At 42.8% G+C, this 24,888-nt stretch overlaps 2 protein-coding genes across 2 annotated transcripts; both read left to right on the top strand.

Annotated features, from left to right (window-relative positions):
* Positions 1–740: 740 nt before the first annotated feature.
* On the top strand, positions 741–17,951 carry LOC136460684 (protein SPIRRIG-like). The gene is given in 20 exon segments (XM_066460308.1): positions 741–1,414; positions 3,063–3,132; positions 3,235–3,320; positions 3,462–3,597; positions 3,683–3,739; positions 4,048–4,221; positions 4,448–4,639; positions 4,731–4,796; positions 5,283–5,397; positions 5,633–6,762; positions 6,878–7,580; positions 7,669–7,771; positions 7,862–8,952; positions 9,036–10,686; positions 10,769–11,012; positions 11,014–13,790; positions 14,597–14,905; positions 15,041–15,347; positions 15,440–15,586; positions 16,204–17,951. Coding segments are annotated over 20 exon segments (10,752 nt in total). The 5' UTR covers positions 741–1,187; the 3' UTR covers positions 17,371–17,951.
* Positions 17,952–21,159: 3,208 nt separating this feature from the next.
* Positions 21,160–24,758, top strand: LOC136460773 (stem-specific protein TSJT1-like). The gene is made up of 4 exons (XM_066460370.1): positions 21,160–21,489; positions 23,741–23,981; positions 24,080–24,200; positions 24,284–24,758. The coding sequence occupies exons 1-4, from the start codon at positions 21,278–21,280 to the stop codon at positions 24,475–24,477; spliced, it is 768 nt and encodes a 255-aa protein (XP_066316467.1). The 5' UTR covers positions 21,160–21,277; the 3' UTR covers positions 24,478–24,758.
* Positions 24,759–24,888: the final 130 nt, after the last annotated feature.

Below are 24,888 nucleotides of genomic sequence, written 5' to 3'. Positions count from 1 at the left end.
AGTACAAGGCTAGGTAACGAATGTCTTGCTTTTCTACCGTCCATGTTTGACAACCCTCTACTGATCTAAGGTTTAAGACGATGGTGAAAATGTAAGGTCTCTACGATCTTGCCTCTTTTTTGGCATTACAGCCAGATTATTTTGCTATGATTGGACCCGACAAAAAGGTATAATTGAATCACCCTCCAAAAGTCTATTTATTTTGTAAATAAATATTTATCTATTTCGACCATATATACTAAACATGACATTTATTCGTGAGGAAGTCCTTATAATATATAGAAGAGCAAAAGGGAAATAAACTATCTTGTCCATCGAAAGTTCCCCTCAATTGTCATTCACCAAAGACCAAATAGGCATCCCGACTAAAAGGGAAATTTCATCACGCTTTAGGCCTTGTTTAGTTGGGCGGTTTTTAGGAATTTGGCTACTGTAGCACTTTCGTTTTTATTTGGCAATTAGTATTCAATTATGGACTAATTAGGCTCAAAATGTTCGTCTCGCGATTTTCAACCAAACTGTGCAATTAGTTTTTTTTCGTCTACATTTAATGCTCTATGCACGTATCGCAAGATTCGATATGATAGCTATTGTAGCACTTTTTAAGAAATTTTTTTAAACTAAACAAGACCTTAGAGACAGGAACCAAATAACCAGCAGCTCTCCTCTGTCAAAAGTCGTAAAGATAGAATATAAACACGCACGAACAAAGACAAGGTCATAGTATTGTTACCTACCAGAAACAAAAAAATAAAGATAAAAAGGAGAAAAAGAAAATACTAGGGAAGCGTAGCAAGCAACCAGGCAAGAGGGGCTCAAGCCAACAACCGAATCGAGAGAGCAGAGGACACACTCACAGGCGCAAGGCCGCATAGACGCAGCAGAGCAGCTAGAGGAGAGAGGCGGCGTCGCGGCGAGGTGGAAGAGAGGAGAGAGGGACCGGGGGGTGAAGGTGCGTGGGTAAAAAAGAGGAAACAAAAAAGAAAACGAGCGAGGCAGAGAAAACACAAGCAAACAGACGACAACAAAAATAGGAGGTCGGAGGCGACGAGCGGGAGGCGGAGGCGAGGAACAACGTGAATAAAATTTTATTCGGAGAAACAAGGGAAGCCGGGGAATCGCGTCGGAATTCCGGCGAATCGGCGGGATCCGGCCGGGATCTGCGCGCCGGATGAGGGGTCGGCACCATGAAATGGTCCACATTGCTCAGTAAGGTCGTCTTCGCCGCCGGCCAGCAGCAGGAGCAGCAGCCGCCGCCCCCGCCGCCGCCGCCGCCGGGGTCGCCGTTCCACCGCCAGCAGGCGGTCCAGGACCTCGCCACCCCGAGGCTCAGCTCCGCCTCCACCGGCGGGGACGAGGGCGGCTTCGACGCGGCGGCCGGGAGCTCGCCCTCTGCCGCCGCGTCTCCTGCCAGGTGGGTCCCCCAGCCGAGTCAAACGCCTCTCTACTGGTCTCGCGTTGCCTGAATCAAATCCCGTGTCTGGTGATGCATGGCTAGCTCCGATGTGATCCCGTTACTCCCGTTTTCCGGGTTTAGCAATGACAATCGGATTTAGATTCGGAGAGGTTTCGATCGTAGATGCTTGCTTTTCCGTTTCATCTTCCCGTCTTTGGCTGTTTGGTGATTTAGTTGGCAAGATGCGGGACTATGTGTTGTATTAACGTTTTGACTCATAGGGCTGATATCAGTGAATGTTTTTTTTAGCTCGAGCTTGGTGATAGTGCTGCAGTTATTTTGGTTTTGCTCTTATGTTGATCATAGACGACGACGGTGTCTTCAGAGGAAATGATGCTGGACTAGGATGGTGGTGCCTTGCAGAGAAATGATGCCGGACTAGGACGGTGGTTGGGCGAGTCGGTAGCTGCATAGTCAATTTTATGATCTGTATGCCATGCCTGAAGGCTACGGCCCTTGTCCTTTTGTTTGTTGTGCTTCTGTAGAACAACGGGGCTAATGTGTTTTTGCATTTCTCGTAGAATCTTTATTGGGGTTAACTTATAGTCTGGTTTGCTTAGTTTGTCGGTTTATGTTTGAACTCGGATGTTGTAAGATTATTGTGGCACATGCCATTCTAAGGTGGTGTGAAGTTCGGTTGACTGTTACCGCGCTGCTAGGGATATGCTCCTTCATTGATTTTTTTTGGTTAGATTTCCTGTGTTAGATACTTCTAATGATGGTTGCTACTACTACTGTCATATTCTCTGTGACCCCCCTTCTGCTGCACAGTCACTCGTATTGGCTGGACAGTAGCTGAAGAGGGTTGCTATGTCATCAATCTGTGATTAAACATGATTTAGCGCTTTTGGACCCTTATCGCAGAGATTCTATATATAAAAGAGAAGATATCTAGTTTACTGGGGAATGGAGACTTGTAAGCCATACATGCTTAGCTTTTGGTCTGGAAATTAAGGTTTGCCATTGCTGCAGTGTTTGTTAAATAGCATTACAGCACCATGAAAGAACAGTGACTTATTCATGCACTTGCCATTATACTATCCTTTGCCTAACTAACTATATAATCACTTGGTAAAGGAACAAATACTATGGTCATGATTGTTCGTTAAGTATGTTACCAGCTATCTTTTCTTTAACACTGTATAGCACTGGGACCTGATAACAAGAGTCTGTACCTCTTATAAGTTTCTATTTACTTTTTTTTTCTGCCAATCTCTTCAAGCTAACTAATGTACGTGTATGGATTGCATTCTCACATAGTCACATGGTAGTATATGCACCACAGGTTAAGTTCCTGTATTCTAGCTTTGAACAATTAAATCAAGAATTTATGTCCATTTCAAATATTGATTGGGAATTTGGTTCTGCTAGTTTAAGTGAATGATATATGCTTCTGCAAAAAATCTTCATGTTCTCCATCTTAACCAAGGATGCAAGTGGGTCTCCAATGATGTTTTGTGGGTCAGCTAGCTGAGTTCATGTCTCCCCTTAAATTAATTATGTGGCATGCGATTCTAGTTCATTTTAGCAAGTTTGGGTTAACCCAATGACCCAAAACATGTGGGACTTACATCCCTAATCTTAACATTATTTCTCTTGTACTCAGGGGGAAAAATGAATTGGAGTCGGACTTTAGGAGATTATGGGAAGAATTTCGCTCTTCCAGCTCTGAAAAGGTACCCTGACACTTGTTTTATTTTTTTCACCGCAAATCAATAGTAAGACATTGTGAGCTGGTTCTTGCCTTGACATTGTATTCTGTTTTTTTCCCTCTGCAGGAGAAAGAAAGGGCCTTAAATTTGGCTGTAGATGTCTTCTGTAGCCTAGTGAAGCAATATTCTAGTGTAGCTCAATTAGTTACAAAGTATGACTCTTTACAATTGCACACACTACTTTCAGTAAATTATGCTGTTACATTGCATTTATTTCAGTGAGTTCATGTCTACTCTCTATTTTAGAAAACTGAATAATGGTCTTCTGTTTCTTCCCTTCATAATTTCTACAGGTTAGTAGAAGGACATGTTTTTTCTTTTGTTATTGGAAGAGCTTTTGTTACTGATGTGGAGAAACTAAGAATCCACAGCAAAGGAAGATCACTGCATGTGGCTGATGTTATTGGCTTCTTTTCAGATATCACAGAGGTTTGTTCTTATATTGTTTATCTAGTGCAATTTCTGGATTCCAGGTGGCCATACACTCTCTTGACTCATTGGTTCCATGATCCAGCTTGGTATATGTCCAGGATCAAATTTGTTGTACGCAGTCGAAGTTCTTGTGACAGAGGTTAGTGAAATTGCTATGATATGACAAAAAGGAGTATTTTTCATGCAGTATACTGTCTGTTATTGCAACGTTTATTAAAACATGCAACTAATAGTACAAAGAAGCAAGAGGCATCTATTTTCTGAGTTCTACACAATTAATATCCAAGTGTATTGGGGGTGTCGGGTGGTTCATCGATAAAAATTTACTTAGCTATGGACTTGCTTGCTGATATTATATTTCGTATCCAATATGAAACACAATTACACAGTTTGCCAAATGTTTAAACTAACATGCATCTCTTGTCATGTTTAATTTCATGGTTACAGACAAATGATAAGCAGCCTCTGTTGGACTCTGGTATTTTGTGCTGCCTGATATATATCCTCAATTCTCTATTGAGTCCCAATGAGAACTCCACAAATACCTCGCCTGCTCACCAAGAAGGATCCAGAATTGAGAAAAACAAAAATTTGGATCCTATTCAATCACGACGGCTTGAGGTAATCTCAATCTTCTGGTTCTCATAGAAACAGGGCCTTATTTGCAAGACTACTGTTGACATACACAAAATTGGAAATTGTTTAACATAGGGTTGCTGCTTTGTCTGTATTATTACATGTATTTTTCTTTTTGTTCATATATGTTATATGGTGACTATATTTCTTCCCTTCATTTTCTCTTGGTCAACTTGGTTTTGATTTTTATTCTTTTTTCTGTTCTATGGAGATTGAGGGAAGCGTAATACATATAATGAAAGCACTGGCGAGCCATCAATCTGCTGCACCAAGTTTAATTGAAGATGATGCCTTACAAGTTCTTTTCCACATGGTTGCAAATGGTTCACTATCTGTGTTTTCACAGTTCAGGGATGGTATTGTTCCCCTTCACACAATTCAGCTCCATCGCCATGCGATGCAGGTAATTTGAAACTATGTAACATTATGTTTTGGAGGGTCATGTTTCTGCTGCACCAATAGTTGCTAAATATATTGAGTTCATTACTGAACAGGTCCTTGGTCTTCTTCTTGCAAATGACAATGGGACTTCTGCAAAGTACATCAGGAAGCACCAGCTGGTACATTACTATCTGTTCTTTATTGTGGATGAAATGTTGTCCTGTTCTTGGGTCTAGTTAGGATTTCGTCACACTGAAGTACTAAACAGCACATAGCAACGTGTTCTTAGTTATTCAATCTTCACAAAGAATATCTGCTTTCACTTGGCTAACATTAGAAGTTTAGAACATAAACTTTTGAAGAGTGGGAAAATCTTCACTGAAGCATCTTGGTATTTCATTTAGGCATTTTCTTCTGACATAGACATCCTTTTTGGGCCCCAGCTAAATCCTGGTAACTGTGCTACCATTTACCAAAGTTCTGTTTTCTCTCCCTTTGCTCATCTTTTTTTAGAAGAGTCACTGGTGGCATGCAGGGTTCAACCCCATCCTGCTGGGGTGTTGGGCATCTTGTAGCAGTTTCCTTGTATTATTTACTGGAACACCTATTCTTTTGCATATATTTCTATTCAATCTTGTTAACCCTTTCTCCACCATGTCTTTTAGATTAAAGTACTCCTTATGGCTGTGAAAGATTTCAATCCTCAGAGTGGTGATGCTGCTTACACCATGGGCATTGTGGATTTATTACTGGAATGTGTTGAGCTGTCTTACAGGCCTGGTTAGTATTGATGACCTTTGCCACTCATGTATTTCTTCTGAGTAAGATGCTTTGATTCAATATTTTTCAATGTTTACAAATTATTAAATAACTTCCTTTGTTTGTGTGGTTCTGGTCGTGTTTCCACCTCTAGCTTATTCTTGCTTGGGATTAAATACTTTGTTGCCATACAAATTGAATGATCACTATTGTCGTGCGCCTAATATCTTAATATCTGGTTTACTTTACTTTACAGAGTCTGGGTCCATAAGGCTCAGGGAAGACATGCATAATGCTCATGGTTACCAGTTCCTTGTTCAGTTTGCTCTTACGCTTTGTAGCTTACACAAAAATCAGACTCTCCAATCCTCATCCAAGTTAGCATCTGAAGAGGATGCATCCGTTCCTTCTCACAGATTAGAACAGGATATATTCTCATGTGACCTTTCACCTCAGTTGTCTAGGTTGCTTGATGTTCTTGTAAATTTGTCACAAATTGGCCCCTCAGAAAATGGTGGTGGTAAGAGTTTAAAATCTTCTCATGCGAAAGGAATGGGGCACAGCAGAAGCCGAACTCCTTCTGCTGACAAATTTGACGACATGATGGAAGTTAGTAGCCCCAAGGTAAAAGATCTTGACGCCATTCAGATGCTACAAGATATTTTTCTGAAGGCAGACAATTTGGAAGTGCAAGCCGAAGTTCTCAATAGAATGTTCAAGATTTTCTCGAGCCATCTTGAAAATTACAAGCTATGCCAACAACTACGTACTGTTCCTCTTTTTATCCTAAACATGGGCAGCTTCCCTGCAGCACTACAAGAGGTCATCTTAAAAATATTGGAATATGCTGTCACTGTAGTAAACTGCATTCCAGAGCAGGAGTTGTTGTCACTTTGTTGCTTATTGCAACAACCAATTTCTACCAGTCTTAAGCATACAGTGCTTTCGTTCTTTGTAAAGCTACTTTCCTTTGATCAGCAGTACAAGAAAGTTCTTAGAGAAGTTGGTGTCCTGGGGGTATTGTTAGATGACTTGAAGCAAAACAAGCTTTTCTTTGGAGATGAGCAGCAAAATAAGGCCTTTGACTCTACAGAGAGGATGTCTAATGCAACTAACTTTCAGAGGACGGCGGACAACAAAGATGCAATTCTTTCGCCAAAGTTAATGGCTTCTAGTTCTGCAAAATTTCCCATGTTTGAAGATGAAGGGACAATTACTGATGCTTGGGATTGTCTTTTTTATCTGCTGAAAAGAGCTGAGCCTAACCAACAATCATTTCGATCATCCAATGGTGTCAACATCATTCTTCCTTTCTTGGTATCTGAAAGCCACAGATCTGGTGTATTGCGACTATTGTCATGCCTAATAATTGAAGATTCTCTTCAGGTTTGTGTTTGTAGCTGACTATTCCATGAAAATACAAACCATTTTTCTTCTGTAAATACGAACTATTGTCATGCTTGCGAACTTGACTTAATTTTGACATGAGTACTGTTTTCAGGCTCATCCAGAAGAAATAGGGTCATTGATTGAAATCTTGAAGAGTGGGATGGTATCAACCTCATCTGGTTCTCAATTTAAGCTTGAAAATGATGCAAAGTGTGATACATTTGGTGCTTTGTGGCGGATTCTTGGGGCAAACAGCTCAGCACAAAGAATATTTGGAGAAGCCACTGGATTTTCCCTGCTGCTGACGACGCTGCATAGTTTCCAGAATGACAGTGAAAATGAAGGGACTGAATCATCTTTGCATACTCATATGAAGATCTTTGGTTTTCTATTGCGAGCAATGACAGCTGCAGTATGCAACAATTCTGTCAATAGGATAAGGCTGCATACAATCCTGTCGTCGAACACTTTCTATGATCTCCTCTCTGAGTCTGGGTTGCTTTGTGTGGATTGTGAAAAACAAGTTATCTTGCTTTTGCTTGAGCTTGCACTTGAGATTGTTCTCCCGCCCACTAGTAACCTGCAGGTAGAGAGCATTTGTTCTGAAACCTCAGAGGATGAATCGAGCTTCTTGTCTGCAACATCGTTTGGACTTTCAAGGCTTGACAAGGAGCGTGTGTACAATGCTAGTGCAGTTGTTGTGCTGATCCGTTCTTTGCTGGTATTTACACCTAAAGTTCAACTTGAGTTGCTGAGATTCATTGAGAAGCTAGCAATTGCTGGTCCCTTCAACCAGGAGAATTTAACTTCTGTTGGTATGGGCAAAAGATATTCTTGCTACTCTTTTCTTTTGACTTATTTTGACATGGCACTTTATGTTTTTGTTACTCTTTTATTACATAGGATGTGTTGGCCTTCTACTTGAGACAATCAGCCCATTTTTGGAGGGTTCCTCTCCTATTCTTAATTATGCCTTGAGAATTGTTGAACTGCTAGGTTCTTACAGGTTCGTCATATCTCATAAAATTCCATGCGTTCCGTTGCAACAATTTTGTTTCATTGTTTCACAGTACATGGTTACTCTTGTCCTGTCCAGGTTGTCTTCATCTGAGCTAAGGCTTCTTGTGAGATATATTCTTCAGCTGAAAGTGAAGCGTTCAGGTCATCTTTTTGTTAATATGATGGACAAGTTAATTCAAATGGAAGATGTCAGACAAGGACATGTTTCTCTAGCTCCTTTCATTGAGATGGACATGAGCAAAGCCGGTCATGCATCTATTCAGGTTTCATTAGGAGAAAGAACATGGCCGCCTGTTTCTGGGTACTCCTTTGTTTGCTGGTTCCAATTTCAGGACTTCTTTAAATGCCAACCAAAGGAAGCAGAAAAAGCATCAAAAGGGGCATATAGCAAGAAGAGTGGGCATGTTTTGCGCATATTTTCTGTGGGTGCAGTGGACGATGCTAACACTCTGTTTGCTGAACTTTATCTCCATGACAATGGTGTTTTTACTATATCTACGGGCAGTTCAAGTTCATTGTCATTTCCAGGCATTGAAATGGAAGAAGGAAAATGGCATCATCTTGCTGTTGTTCATAGTAAGCCAAATGCACTAGCTGGCCTTTTCCAAGCAAGTGTGGCTAGCCTGTATCTTGATGGAAAGCTGAGGCACACTGGCAAGCTTGGATACTCGCCATCCCCATTTGGTAAATCTTTGCAAGTAACACTTGGTACGCCTACTATCCGTGGGAAAGTTTCTGACTTGTCATGGCGGCTCCGGTGTTGCTATCTTTTTGAAGAGGTCTTGACACCAGGGAGCATTTGTTTTATGTACATTCTTGGACAAGGGTATCGGGGGTTGTTCCAGGACACTGACCTTCTGAGATTTGTCCCAAACTGGGCCTGTGGTGGGGAGGTAATGGCAATTCTGGATTCATTAGAAGTGGAAGTTCCTGCACCTTCAAGCAGCCAGCGTGTTGACAGTTCAATGAAACAAGGGAGCTCTAGACTTGAGAGCAGTGGAATTGTTTGGGACATGGAACGCTTAAGAAATCTCTCCTTACAATTGTCTGGGAAGAAGCTTATATTTGCATTTGATGGGACTTCATCAGATGCTTTTCGAGCATCTGGGACTCTTTCGCTGCTGAACCTTGTCGATCCAACTTCTGCTGCTGCATCCCCTATAGGAGGTGTGTAATGTCATCTAGCTATTGAATTTACATTTTCTGTTTTTGAATTGGATATGCCAGAATTCAACTAGTTATGTTAACAGGTATACCAAGATATGGGCGTCTAAGCGGTGATGTTTACATTTGTAATCAATGCACAATTGGTGACACTGTTCAAACAGTCGGTGGGATGCCTGTTGTACTTGCCCTTGTTGAAGCTGCTGAAAGTAGGGATATGCTGCATATGGCACTGGAGCTGCTTGCACTATCTCTTCAGCAGAGTCATCAAAATGTAAAAAACATGCAGGCCTTGAGGGGTTATCATCTTCTTGCGCTTTTTCTTCATAGGAGAATGTCACTATTTGATATGCAATCTCTTGACATTTTCTTTCGTATTGCTGCCTGTGAGGCTTCCTTTCCTGAGCCACAGAAATCAAAGATAAATCGAACAGCAAGCTATGCATCTGGAATGTCCCCAGAGGCCAGCCTTGATGATCTTACCTTACCCAAGTTTGGCGATGATATGTCTTCTGGGGGATCACATGGGGATCTAGATGACTTTTCAGCTCAAAAGGATTCATTTAGCCACTTGTCTGAGCTGGAGAATGCTGACCTAGCTGGTGAGACTTCTGAATTTATAGTCTTGTCAAATGCCGATATGGTTGAACACATTCTTTTGGACTGGACTATATGGGTTGCTGCTCCTATATCAGTGCAAATAACTCTTCTTGGGTTTCTTGAGAGGATGGTGTCCATGCATTGGTTCAGAAATCACAACCTTACAATACTGCGCCGAATTAATCTTGTTCAACATCTTCTTGTTACTTTACAACGTGGTGATGTTGAAATTCCCGTGCTGGAGAAGCTAGTTGTGCTTCTAGGTGTCATCCTGGAGGATGGTTTTCTAGCTTCTGAGCTGGAGCTTGTTGTAAGATTCATAATCATGACATTTGATCCTCCAGAGCTTACACCGAACCGCCAGATTGTGCGGGAGGCTATGGGAAAGCATGTTATTGTGAGGAACATGTTATTGGAAATGCTTATTGATCTACAAGTAACCATAAATGCTGAAGAATTGCTGGAACAATGGCATAAAGTTGTTTCATCCAGATTAGTCACATATTTCCTTGATGAAGCGGTACATCCAACTAGTATGAGATGGATCACGACTCTTTTAGGAGTTTGCCTTACGTCATCAACTACATTTGCATTGAAGTTCCGTACAAGTGGAGGTTTTCAAGGATTGAATCATGTGCTTCCAAGCTTTCACGATTCTCCAGAAATATACTATATATTGTTCTGTTTGGTGTTTGGGAAGCCTGTTTATCCTCGAGTGCCAGAGGTCCGCATGCTTGATTTCCATGCTCTCATGCCTAGCGATGGAAACTATGGAGAATTGAAGTTTGTGGATCTATTGGATACTATAATTGCAATGGCAAAAGCTACATTTGATTCCTTGATTATGAAATCTATGCTTGCACATGAGAATAACAATCTTTCACATCTTAACGGCACCTTGGTCGCGGATCTCGTTGAGGCGACATCGGACATGGGAGGTGATCTTCAAGGAGAAGCTCTGATGCATAAGACATATGCAGCAAGGTTAATGGGTGGTGAAGCAGCAGCACCTGCTGTTGCTACTTCAATATTGAGGTTCATGGTTGATCTGGCAAAGATGTGCCCACCATTCTCTGCTGTTTGCAGGCGGCATGATTTCCTAGAGAGCTGTGTTGATCTCTATTTCTCTTGTGTGAGGTTTGTACAATGTATCAATGTGCATATATCATGTTACTTGGTGCGTTAAATGTTTATATTAAACCTTGTTTTGGTTATGTAGGTCTGATTGTGCCCTGAGGATGGCAAAAGATCTTACAACTGCTACAACTGATGAGAGGAATGTACATGATGATGATAATGGAAGTTCAAAGGATGCCTTTTCAAGTTTACCACATGATCAGGAGCAATCTACCAAAACGTTGAGTGTCACAAGTTTTCCTCAGGAGCAGAAAAGTTCCAGTTCAGAAAGTACTGGCATGCCAAACTCTTTTGAAACTGCTGAAGCCAAAGCAGATGATTCTTTCGAATCAGGAGCTCAGCACTAAGATTTTAAATGGAGAAGCAAACCAAATGTTTAATAATGCTCATGATCAAGGGCGGATCACAGCTTCCAGTGCAAATGGCATTGCTGAATCCCACCATGCAACTGATTCACCCAACTCGGTTGCTATGAATAATGCTGGATCTCCTGTTTTATCCGAGAGGTCAACCCACAGAGCAGCTAGTACCCCTACCGCATCTCCAATGGCCCCATTCACATCTTGGCCTGGCAGTGCAGGATCGTATAGTGATGGTAGACACCTGACAGCTTCTCCATCCATGGCTTCATCTATATCTGGGATAGACCTGGACTCGTCCCCTGATCTGAGGACAAATATTCAGGGATCATCTGCTGCGAATACCCTTTTCCCAATCAATTCCAAGCTTTTGCTTGACATAGATGATTTAGGTTATGGGGGTGGCCCATGCTCTGCAGGAGCTACTGCTGTTCTAGATTTTGTTGCTCAAATCCTTGCTGACACTATCTCAGATCAGCTTAAAGCAGCACTCTTTGTTGAGAACATTTTGGAGTCCGTGCCTTTGTTTGTTGATATTGACTCTGCTCTGGTTTTTCAAGGCTTGTGCCTAAGCAGATTGATGAACTTCCTTGAAAGAAAGCTCTTGCTTGACGATGAAGAAGATGGGAAGAAACTTGACAAGAGCCGCTGGTCTGTCAATTTGGACCCACTTTGCTGGATGATTGTTGATCGTGTGTACATGGGCTGCTTTCCAACCCCACTCAGGGTACTACAAACACTAGAATTCTTAATGTCCATGTTACAGCTTGCTAATAAAGATGGCCGTGTTGAAGATGCTGTGCCTCCAGGTAAAGGTATCTTGTCCATTGCTCGAGGAAGCAAGCAACTTGATCCTTACATCCACGCAATATTGAAGAACACAAACCGGATGATAATGTACTGCTTCCTCCCAACATTCCTTAAAAGTATGGGGGAAGATGATCTACTTGCAAATCTTGCATTCCTGACGGAAACTGGGAGGAGTTTAGCTTCTAAACCTTATCAGGAAGATTATTCTATTGATATTTGTACAGTTCTCCAGCTACTAATTGCTAACAAGAGATTGGTGCTCTGCCCAAGCAATGTTGATACAGATCTAATGTGTTGTTTCTGCATAAATTTAATGGCACTTCTCCATGACAAGAGAGTAACTGCTCAAAACTTGGTGGTTGATTTACTTAAATACTTGGTAGTGCATCGTCGCCAATCTCTTGAGGACCTGCTAGTTTGCAAGCCTAATCAAGGACAGCAACTGGACATCCTGCATGGAGGACTTGATAAATTGCTCACTGGAAGTACATCAGTGTTTTTTGAATGGCTCCAAAGTTCCCAGCAAACAATAAGTAAAGTGTTGGACCAGTGTGCTCTAATAATGTGGGTTCAATATATTACCGGCTCAGCAAAATTTCCTGGCGTGAGAATAAAAGGAATGGAGGTCAGGCGCAAGAAAGAGATGGGACGGAAATTTCGCGAATCTGCAAAACTAGATGCCAGGCACTGGGAGCAGATAAATGAGCGGAGGTATAATCTTGATTTGGTTCGTGATGTGATGTCTACAGAGCTAAGAGCAATTCGTCAAGACAAATATGGATGGATACTGCACGGAGAAAGTGAGTGGCAAAGCCAGCTCCAAGAACTTGTTCATGAGAGAGGTATTTTTCCCATGCGGCAATCATCCACAGAACCTGAGTGGCAGCTGTGTGCTGTTGAAGGACCATATAGAATGAGGAAGAAACTTGAGCACTCCAAATTTAAGATAGATACTATTCAGAATGTTCTAACCAGCAACCTTGGATCAAATGGTGCTAAGATGATCAATAAAGAGGATGGAGAATTGTTGATGACATCTGGGTCAGATACAATGTCAGGCTTGAATCTTTTGACCTATGACACTGAGCAGAAGGATCTTGATGCTGTTGAGTTTTCGTCATTCAAAGATGAAGATGACATATTCAAAGGAGGAAGCACAATTTCAGCTCCAATTGGCTGGACTGATGATAAAAGCAGCATTAATGAACAAAGCCTTCATTCTGCGACGGAATTTGGAGCAAAATCAAGTTCCCTTTCTTTTCACATGACCGAGAGTCACCAGGGTAAATCTGAACTTAGTTCACCAAGGAGGGCACCTTCAGTCAAAGGTACTGATGCAAGAACCTCAGAGGATAAATCAGAAAAGGAATTGCTTGACAATGGTGAGTATCTTATCAGGCCTTATCTGGAGCCCTATGAGAAAATAAGGCATAAATACAACTGTGAACGGGTTGCTGGTCTTGATAAGCTCGATGGAATATTTCTAATTGGAGAACTTTGCTTATACATTATCGAGAACTTCTACATTGATGATTCCAATTGCATTTGTGAAAAGGGCAGTGAAGATGAGCTCTCTGTCATCGATCAAGCTTTAGGTGTGAACAAGGATATAATGGGAAGCAGTGAATCTCAGTTGAAATCACCTTCCACTTGGGGTGGGACAGCAAAGGTCTTGCTTGGTGGCAGAGCATGGGCATATAACGGAGGTGCTTGGGGAAAGGAGAAGCTTTGCAGCAGCAGCAACCTGCCTCATCCATGGCATATGTGGAAGCTTGATAGTGTTCATGAGTTGCTGAAACGTGATTACCAGCTCCGCCCTGTTGCAATTGAAATTTTCAGCATGGATGGTTGCAATGAGCTTCTAGTTTTCCACAAAAAGGAGAGAGAGGAAGTTTTCAAAAATCTGATCGCCATGAATCTCCCGCGGAATAGCATGTATGGATTCTTAATCCTTTGCAACTCTAGATGCCTCGTAGTTACCATGTGCATGCGTAGCATTAAGACTTCTTACTAGAATTAAAATGAATTCAAAACACTTAACTACCTGTCTATATAATTATCGTGTCATGAAAGGTACTCCCTCCATTCCAAATGATAAGACGTTTTGCCTTTTCTAGATACACTTCTTTTACTATGTATCTAGACATAGTGTAAATCTAAGTGCATAGCAAAATCTATGTAGCTAGAAAAGCCAAAACGTCTTATAATTTGGAATGGAGGGAGTAATATGTACCAATTCATGACTTTGTGCTTCAGTGGAATTAACATTCGTGTTTCATTCTGAGGGAAGTTACTTTTTTGTCAGCAGATTGCATGTTAAACATGCGACTGTCAATTTTTTATTGTCATAAGTTCTGGTATTTAGGATCTATAGTTTCGAAACCACAAGTATATTGTCCTAATTCCCAGAAGGTTCATGTCTCACACCTTTTTTTTCTTTGCCTGGTAGTTTTTTTACTAGAATTATCAAGCTTGATATTGCTGGGAAGAGCTGTCTATTTTCACGAGAAACTAAGATATCGATTATGCCTTTTTACTAGCGCTGTATTGTTACGTTTGCTATCTATTCTTCCTTCTTGCCTCGTTCAGTTAATAGTTTAGGATGTTTTCTTTATCTTGTGCATTCTATGAACTATTTGAACTTGTAGGACCTGGCATTTTCTTGCTATTACTTATCATTAGATTTGGCATAGGAGCTTTGTGCCTTTGTTAACAATTGAAGAAAATATGCCTTTCCACAGGTTGGACACAACCATATCAGCATCCTCTAAACAGGAGAGTGGTGAGGGGAGCCGTCTTTTTAAAGGCATGGCAAAATCATTTTCTAAAAGATGGCAAAGTGGAGAAATTACGAACTTCCAATATCTCATGCATCTAAATACACTTGCCGGTCGAGGGTACAGTGATCTCACACAGTACCCAGTATTTCCATGGGTTCTCGCAGATTATGAGAGCGATGCTTTAGATCTGAGGAATCCACAGACATTTCGCAGGCTTGATAAACCCATGGGATGCCAAACGGAGGAAGGAGAAGAGGAATTCCGTAAGAGGTTGGTTCATTTAGCATCCATTTGTATGCTTTTGTTTCTCTTTCAACTTTCAACTAGAAAAACTAACATCTTTAGTTTTGCTAAACGCTAGGGTCCATATAACTGAGTTGGAATTCTTTGTTTTGTTCCTTTCAGATACGATAGCTGGGATGACCCTGATGTACCAAAGTTCCATTATGGCTCTCATTATTCAAGTGCTGGAATTGTCCTTTTCTATCTCTTAAGGTTGCCTCCTTTTAGCACAGAAAATCAGAAATTGCAGGGTGGACAATTTGACCATGCAGACCGTTTATTCAACAGTGTGGGGGATACATGGGCAAGCGCTGCGGGCAAAAGTAACACATCAGATGTGAAAGAACTAATTCCTGAGTTCTATTATTTGCCTGAATTTTTGGAGAACCGTTTTAATCTGGACCTGGGCGAGAAACAATCAGGAGAGAAGGTATACTTTTAAATTGCGTGCAAATCTTTGCACTAGTCTAGAAAGTCTTCAGTTGGGGGCAAACATGTAACTTCTTTAAATGATGCTTTCAGGTTGGTGATGTTGTTTTGCCACCTTGGGCTAAAGGCAGTGCCAGAGAATTCATTAGGAAGCATCGGGAAGCACTGGAATCAGATTACGTATCTGAGAATCTGCATCATTGGATTGATCTTATTTTTGGATATAAGCAGAGAGGAAAGGTATTAAGCATTTCTCTATCTCTACATTTGCATTTTATCCCTAGCAGTGTTGCTGTAATGTGTAATCATCATAGCACAAATATGTTTCGGTTTGAAATAAGGATAGTGTCTTCTTTTTACTCTTGAACAGACAGGATTTCTGAGCACAAAGTGAGCTATTAATTTGCTTTTTTATTAAAGTTTCTTCTAGTCTTCTACTGATTCATTATTTTGTGTCATCTGACTAGTTATTAAATAATGCATAGTTTTGCTTTCATCCTTGGGAGAGCAGGATTATGAGTTAATGAACCAGTCTGCTTCTTATTATGTTCTCCATTTTACTTCACATCTCAGATGTAATCTTGACCAACGATTTCTATATATTATGCTGGGAATATTTTTTTAGCTTTTGTGAGCTCCCTAAGTTCCAAATTATAAGTCGCTTTGACTTTTTTGGTACATAGATTTTGCTATGTATCACATATGTTATATCTAGATACATAACAAAATTGATGTACCGAAAAAGTCAAAGTGACTTATACTTTTGAATGGAGGGAGTACTTCGTTTGGTAGTATCTCTCATTTATTAACGTGATTTCTGATATTTATTTCCTTTTATTATTTATTATATATGGTAGGCAGCTGAAGATGCCGTCAATGTTTTCTATCACTACACATACGAAGGCAATGTTGACATAGACGCAGTATCAGATCCTACCATGAAGGCTTCAATACTAGCACAAATCAACCATTTTGGTCAGACCCCAAAACAGTTATTCCAGAAACCACATCCACAGAGGCGGACTGACAGGAAAGTCCCTCCTCATCCTCTACGGTACAGCCCCTATCTAACACAGCAGGAGATTCGCAAGACTGCATCTTCGGTGTCCCAGATTGTCTCCTACAATGATAAAATCCTAATTGCTGCAGTTAACTGCTTGCTCAAGCCGCTAACTTACAATGAATACATTTCCTGGGGATTCCCTGACCGAAGCTTGAGAATATTAACATATGATCAGGATAGACTTTTGTCTACACATGAAAACCTTCATGGTGGTAGTCAAATTCAGTGCACTGGAGTGAGCCATGATGGCAACATTCTCACCACTGGTGGTGATGATGGAGTTGTTGCAGTGTGGAGATTTGTGAAGGATGGCATCCGCCGTCTCCTGAGAATGGAGAAGGCTTTGTGTGCTCACACGGGCAAGATAACTTGCGTCTCTGTCAGCCAACCTTACTCACTAATTGTCTCGGGCTCTGATGACTGTTCTGTTATCTTGTGGGACCTGACAAGCCTAGTCTTTGTGAAGCAGCTACCAAGGTTCCCAGCCTCAGTATCTGCGCTACATGTGAACAACCTCACTGGTGAGATTCTGACTGGTGCTGGTGTTCTTTTTGCTGTTTGGAGCATCAATGGGGACTGCCTTGCTGTGGTGAACACCTCCCAGCTTCCTTCTGACCTCATCTTGTCTGTGACAAGCACGATACACTCAGACTGGCAGGACACAAACTGGTACGTGACAGGTCATCAAAGCGGTGCAGTAAAGGTATGGAAGATGGTGCACTGCTCGTCTGATGAAGCAGTAAATAACAAGAGCAAATCGCCTGCGGTATCTTCTGGTGGGCTTAGCCTGAACGGCCAAACACCAGAGTATAGGCTACTTCTGCAGAAGGTGCTCAAGTCACATAAACACCCTGTCACTGCGCTTTGTATACCACCGGACTTGAAGCAGCTTCTGAGTGGGGATGCCAGTGGTCACTTGCTCTCATGGTCATTGAAAGACGACAGTTTCAAGGGTTCATAGCGCAGAGGAATATAGGGATTCAGCTGCACATATAGAGAACACTGATTGAATTATACCACTGATTTCTTCCTCGTCCAGAACTGAGCATTGGCGTGCATTGACAAGAGCTCAGATCAGCAAGCTTCTACATGGTATATGAAATGTTCCCTGGATGCCCCATGCCTGGGCCATACAGCAGTCCGGGCAGGAGAAAGAATACAACAGACACATTGAAAGGATGAAGTGGACGAGGCAATCGAGGTGTCGCTGCACTGACATCATAATCTTATACTGTGAATTATCAGATGGTTGTACCTTCTCTTCTTGTTTTTTTGAGGAGAAAAGGATTCATGTGGGCTGTAGGTGCCAGTGTTTGTAAAGTCTGTACAGGGTAATTTTGGTGGTGCCGGTTGAGGTGGACGATGATGATGTACTGTCTCGATGTTTCGTTTGGGGTTGCGGAAGTAAGGAAAGAGGTGTTAGGTTCATTTTCTCTCCTCCCCCCCTAGAAGTGTTGTTCATTCTTTGACTGGGTGTAATTTGAGCACCCTTGTGTTCAGTAAGTCTATTTGCACATACATGCAAGAGTTTTGCTGAACAAAGCGACGAGCCACCTTCCATAGTTCCATGATTCGATTGGAAGTCTTATTTGAAGTCAAGTGTCTGGAACTTGGGGAAGGTTTAATGTGTGTACATCCAGCCACCATTTCGCACATTCGTGATGCAACACTAATTAAGTGTAGCCGCGCTCCTTTTTCATCACAGATTAACAAGCGGATAAGATACCTTCCCAATCGTTTCGTCGCTTTTGAGGACCGACACCTCGGATCTGACTGACTGCGCCGGCAGTCGTATCCTCTCGATGTTGCCTCTAGGATTCTCCATTGACTGGTAACTGGTAAATGTATCTAGAATTTGCCTATGATCCCGTGATAATTTTGTAGCCATCTACTCTCTTCATTTTAGATTTTAAGTCGCTTTGATTTTTTTGGTAAATAGATTTTATTACTTATCTAGACATAATTTAGAACTTGGAACGGATGGGGTACAAGACTTGCGAGGCACAAAATCGCAGATGTCTCAACTCTGTTCTTGGCACAAAGTCGCAGATGTCTCGACTCAGTTCTTCGCTCTTCGCACCAAAACAGTTAAACAGGTGGAGATGGAGGTCCCAAATCCCAATCGCACTGCCACTGTTTTTCAGCTGGACAGGTGGCAAAGGCTAGAGAGGCACGAGGTGCAATGGCCAGCTGTTGAAAGCATCGCTTCAACCGACAACCGGGTCCGGGCTTCACGTTTCGGTGAGAGCCGGAGAGGCAATCCAGATTCTCTGCAGTTCTTCAGGTGACTTTAGGCATGCCCGATGCCGTCCGTTCACGATCCGACAGCGGCTGGACATCTCTGCTCTCCTAGTGCTAGATTGCACAGCCCAAACGAGAAACTGCAGCCCAGCTCAGGCCCACTTCATGGACAGAGGACATAGAACAGAGAACACATATGCATTTTACAGAGCAGTGCAGTATACTGTCGCTGTGAGGATTTCACTTAAGTATTTTTAATAGTTCCATGCTAATAGATAATCTCCACCAATAACCACCAGTACAACATATAAAAATCAAAATAATCTCCACCCAAGCATTCAATTAGCACGCAGATGCTCATCAATCATCTCAAAAGAACAAAATGCCCTGCTATGAGACAGCAACTACTAAATTGAAGGCTTAAATAGCCATTTGAAAGAGGCACATGTTTCATCAAATAGAAGAGCAGCTCAAAAAATGACAGTCTCCCTGAACTGATTGAATCCAACAAATGCACCAAAAGGCATGTATTCTTTGTTTGTGCCAAAAGTAGTGTCAAATGTCACTACATCACCAAAATGAGCATAATCAATTAACATCTTAGCATTAGCCCAAAATATATTGGTTATGTGTTCTTCTGCATCCAATTGCACTGCATAGTGGAAAGAAGGGTTCTCGGACATCTTGTCTTGAAAATACTTTAACATGCTTCCTGCCTGACCATATGCCAACTCCCTTTGGCGCCTACCCTGTAAGTAATTTTTGTGATCACAACAAGTGTAGCCGAGATTCATTCGTAATATTTGCCCTGTTCGCTTGAACTTATCAGTTATACCGTTTTAGCGAAATAACAGTGTTTTTCTTTCGCAACAAATCAGCATTAGCATCGACCGTTTTTCCAGCCAGCTGAAAAGGGCAAATAAGCAGATATGAGTGAACTTTCACTTGTGAACAAATAAGAGCGAAATAGAGAAGAAAGAAGAAGATAATACGTTGATCATCACACAGTTCGCAGCTCATCGGCAAGAACGAACTTCAGTGCATGAGGACTGCAGGCTGCAGCCGGTTGCCTTGCATCTCGGACGAGGACGTCGATTGCGTTGCTCTCTCGGACGAGGACGACAATGCATTGCACGACGACTGCAGGCGGCGCGAGCGTGACCTAGCTGCGCCGCGAGCGCGACCTGACGGCGGCGGCGCGCAGCGACACAATCGGCGCCAAAATATTCCTGCGGCCCGCACATCCCCCGACAAAACCAAGCACCAAGCGCTAAAATGTGTTACTTTCCCGTCCATAAATGGGCCTCAGCTGGGCTGTTCTCGTCTGGGCTGTCGAGGCTTCTACTAGGAGAGCAGAGATGTCCAGCAGTCGTCGGATCGTGAACGGACGGCATCGGGCATGCCTAAAGTCAGAATCTGGATTGCCTGAGAAGGCATGATCAGTCAAAGTATGAAAGGCCCTCCAGCCATCCACACGCGTCCGGTCCGGACATTGACTAAGTATAACATACGAGTAGTACTTCCCTCTGCATCTGCTTATTAAAACTTGCACAGCTTGTTATGCGTAGCGTAGTTTGGTGTACTCCGTACATGATAATACGCGAGTCCTACCCTTCTTACACGTCAGCGTGCGGTGGAACGTTAAACGTAAACCAGATAAGACTATTGCTATATCTTATCCAGATTCCTCAAGACCTAACTCGCCCGAATCTCCTGTGATATTTTCTGACTTTTTGTGGCTTATGAATCATGTGAAAAAGCGAATAATCATACAGCAACTTTCTGAAACAGAATAAAACGGCAGTTGTATCCGCTGGATGTTACCACTAGATTCATCAAACCTCGATCCGTCCGTGATCCAATGCGTAATTAGTAATTTCGTAACCCGAGGGATCATAGTTCAGTACACACCTCTAGTATTTCTAAGCTCTCACTGTGTATAATTTATTTGTTAAAAAACTTGAAAATTACTAGGCCCGTTATTAGAAACATGGTCAAATTCTCTTAGATCGCATGATTATCATACAAAATTTTAGCAAAACTTATCCAAAACTACTGGTTCCAAACAAACGCTGATTAGCAACTACTACTAGTAGTATATATTAAGGACAGCGCCAGCATGATGATTAGGAGAGATAATCAACTAGGTAAAGCATCAATCCAGTGGACGTCGTCTAGTTTGAGAACTCGATGACAATTCTTCCACGATAGATCTGGAATTCTGGACGCGTTGGCTTGCATCAAAATATTCCATGATACTTTGATTAAAAAAAAATATTCCATGTGATACATATACACCTCTAGTTCACAATAGCCGGTCGAATCTCTTTTGACGAGTCATAAACCGTACAACATCTGTTGCCTTTTATGATGCAGCTTATCCAAATTCCTCCGTAATCTCCCCGGAAATAAATAATCGCAAATATGGCTTTATCCACCGACCGACCGAAGGGTAAAATGGGAAACGAAAAAGCCTATATATGTTGACTTGTGTGGGCTTGTGGCATTCAGAGCGTTTCCTTTGCCGTAGCAAACAGACAAGGGAGAGTGGGGAGACTAGCGCAAGAGGACAGCGCACGGAAAGCGAGGAGAGGAGAGACAGAGAGGTCGCATCGGACGGCGGCGAGATGCTGGCGGTGTTCGATCCCACGGTGGCCAAGTGTCCGGAGGGCCTCCGCAGCCCGCCGGTCGCCGGAGCGGCCGCTGCCGCAGGCGGAGCCGGCGCGGGCGCGCTGATGAAGGGCTTCTCCGACTCGCACGACGGCGCCGTCACCGTCAGCCTGGGCCCCTCCGGGGCGCTGGCCTATTCGGCGGCCAACCAGAACCCCCTCGTCCCAAGGTGCTGTTGCGCTCCCCGGCCCGTGCTCGCTCGCTTGCCGAATATGTGCTTGTGTGATGTGACGCCTCTGCGTGATGCGAAAATGGTTCGTGTTTGTGTGCTTGGGCTGAGATTCGGTTATGTGATCGCTTCCTGGAGGTTGGATTGGAACGGGGTGAAACTTTTTGAGGTTCCCGATGTGTGATCTTATTTTTTCTTTAGTTTTTTTAGGCTAGCGAACGATGTGGGCTTCGATCAGGGCTGCAGGTGCTTTCCACGCCGATTCGAGGAGAGATTTCTTCCATTTTTTATGTACAGATTTTTGTTTTCGTGATGGTCTTGTCTTGTGGGTATAAACTTGGGGCGTTTTTGTGGCGTACTTGTTGGTCATGCTCTTCTAGTTGTCTAGATCTGCTCCAAAAGTTTGTGGAGTCAGCACCTTCGCGATTTTTTTCCGGGCCAAATCAACACATGTTTGTGATGAACGCGGTGCTTTGTACGAATTTGAACATTGGGGTTGTTAGATGTATTGTTGGTTCATGACTATAAACTATTTGATCAGTCGAATTCTCTGCAAGTTTAGTTTGTGGATTCATGAATGCATTGATTCACACCCACCTACACGGCCGCACGCCACACCTGATTTAGTGTCCTCCATTTTTAAGTCTGCTTGTATTTACAGTAGTGCTGTTTATCAGGTAATATTTGCAGTAGCCTTTTGGTTCTAAAATGAAGAATGAGTGTTTGACAATCTATCTCTACAGCAACTAGGGAAGGAAGAAAGAGCATATTCCTAGTTCTCAGTACATTTACAGTCACATGACACGGTCATTTACACATTATACATATTTAGGTTGTACATGTACTTCTATTAGTTTGTGGTTCTCTTAGATTTGTCGAGGGATTAATGTTTTTTAACCTTATCCTGAGCCATGTCTCGGGGATATAGCTATAGTATGGCTAACCAAGATGTTCAACAATATCTTTCGATCGAACAAGATGCCTGAGTAGTGAAGAAGAAGCATATTGATACCAATCTATAAGAACAAGGGAGATATTCAAAGTTGTACTAATTATCGGGGAATTAAGTTGATGAGCCACACTATGAAGTTATGGAAGAGAGCCATCGAGCAGCGCCTGCGAGGAACGACGCAGATATCAACAAACCAATTTGGTTTCATGCCTGAAAGGTCAACCACAGAAGCAATCTTCTTAATAAGACATGTTATGGGGCGGTTTAGAGAGCAGAAGAAGGACCTCCATTTAGTTTTCATTGACTTGGAGAATGCTTATGATAAGATACCAAGAAATGTTATGTGGTGGTCTTCCATCAAAGTACGTGACTCTCATCAAGGACATGTACAACAATGTTGTGACTAGTGTTCGAACAAACGATGGTAACACAGATTACTTCCCGATTAAAATTGGACTTCATCAAGGGTCAGCCTTAAGCCCGTATCTCTTTGCTTTGGTAATGGATGAGGTTACCTCAGGCATCTTGTTCGATCGAAAGATATTGTTGAACATCTTGGTTAGCCATACTATAGCTATATCTCCGAGCCATCTCCACACCTTGATTGGGATACATCAGGGCCTATCGCTTTGCTCACTTTTATATTTTTTAAGGCTTCTCTGACCTCCGATTCTTGAATTCTCCGCACAAAGCGCCTGTTAGTGTCATCAAACGAGTCGTTCAGCTGAACGGTGGTGTTCTCGTTCTCACCATTGAACAATTTATCAAAATACTCTTGCCATCTATGTCTGATCTCATCCTTCTTCACTAAGAGCTTCTCCCTCTCATCGTTTATGCACTTGACTTGGTTGAAGTCCCTTGTCTTCCTATCGCGAGCCCTAGTCATCCTATAAATATCCTTCTCTTCTTCCTTCGTACTTAAGCGTCGGTAAAGGTCCTCATAGGCCCGCCCCTTTGCCTCACTCACCGCTTGTTTTGCAGTATTCTTTGCCACCTTGTACTTCTCTATGTTGTTTGCACACCTGTCATGATACAAGCGCTTATAGCACTCCTTTTCCTTAATAGCCTTTTGCACATCTCCATTCCACCACCAAGTGTCTTTCGAGTCGCATCCGCTCTCTTTGGTCACTCCAAGCACCTCTGAAGCAACCTTCCGAACCTATGTTGCCACCTTCTTCTACATGCTGTTTGTATCGCCTTGAATCATGATTGATCCTGAGAGTTCTTTTATTATCTGGTATATCCATACAGGTGACCGAATTACATTTAGCTGACTCTGTGCCTTGTTCTCCTGTCCAGGTTGTTTGGTGCTGTGAATGACATCTTCTGCCTGTTCCAAGGGCACATTGAGAACATTGCCAACCTGAAGCAGCATTATGGCCTGAGCAAGACTGCGAACGAGGTGACTATCCTCATAGAGGCCTACAGGACCCTGAGGGACAGGGGTCCGGTCCCAGCCAGCCAGGTTGTGAGAGACCTCAGTGGGAAGTTTGCGTTCATCCTGTATGACACCCTGTCGAAGTCCACCTTTGTTGCTGCTGTAAGTTCACCGACTGTAATTCAGCCATCACTTCTTTCCTCAACCTTACCTTGTTGACTGGCTTGAGCCTTGAGTTGCAATGCCATGTTTAAATGCAGGACGCTGATGGTAGCATCCCTTTCTTCTGGGGTGTCGACTCCGAGAACCACCTTGTGTTCTCTGACGATGCAGGGCTCCTCAAGACAGGCTGCGGCAACTCGCACGCGCCATTCCCCAAAGGTAACTACAACAACAGAACACCAGTTTCCACCCTTTGTGCACAATCATCTACTTACCATAATTCATACATGTCCACCCCTCAGGTTGCTTCTACACCACCTCCGGTGGGCTGCAGAGCTTCGAGCACCCACTGCACGAGGTCAAGGCGGTGCCACGCGTGGACAGCCAAGGCCAGATGTGCGGCTCCACCTTCAAGGTCGACAGCGAGAGCAAGAAGAAGCAGGACGCTAGCATCCCCCGCGTCGGCAGTGCCGCCGACTGGTCCAACCAGTTCTGATCGTCTGGCTTTGTTCACCATCTTCTTGGTACCCATTACCCCGGCTGCCTACTACGAGGTGCCGAGCTGTGTATCTGATGAATCCATGATACGATTTCTGCTACGTTTCTCGCACACTTGTCGAACGCCGTGAGATTCTCACATCGCGTTTATCTACGCTATCGTGTAACTGGTATACTAATCATACGGAGTGTTCCAGGTGGTGGTAGATGTACTGCAGAATCTATCTCCCGTGTGTTTCAATAAAGCTGAATAAGAGGCTCGATTTGGTTCTGACGTTCTGTGGATTTGTGATGCTAATAAGAGTACTTTTGAGTCGTTTTTTTATCGCATCCTTTTCTTCTTCTTCTCGTTCTCCTGTAGTGCATTTCATTACCAGAAAGGCAGAAATCGTCACGTTGGGCTCTCTCT

Source organism: Miscanthus floridulus, chromosome 1 (assembly GCF_019320115.1).
Source record: "Miscanthus floridulus cultivar M001 chromosome 1, ASM1932011v1, whole genome shotgun sequence".
NCBI classification, from domain to species: Eukaryota; Viridiplantae; Streptophyta; class Magnoliopsida; order Poales; family Poaceae; genus Miscanthus; species Miscanthus floridulus.
Note: the sequence above shows the minus strand (reverse complement) of the source record. Positions and strands in the feature narration are given on the sequence as shown.

Bases quoted from the DNA above. Each gene is read 5' to 3' on its own strand.
- LOC136460773 (XM_066460370.1), top strand. From the start codon at position 21,278: ATGCTGGCGGTGTTCGATCCCACGGTGGCCAAGTGTCCGGAGGGCCTC. The intron at 23,982-24,079 runs GTAAGTTCACCG...GTTTAAATGCAG, and splicing joins AGTCCACCTTTGTTGCTGCT to GACGCTGATGGTAGCATCCC. The intron at 24,201-24,283 runs GTAACTACAACA...TCCACCCCTCAG, and splicing joins GCACGCGCCATTCCCCAAAG to GTTGCTTCTACACCACCTCC.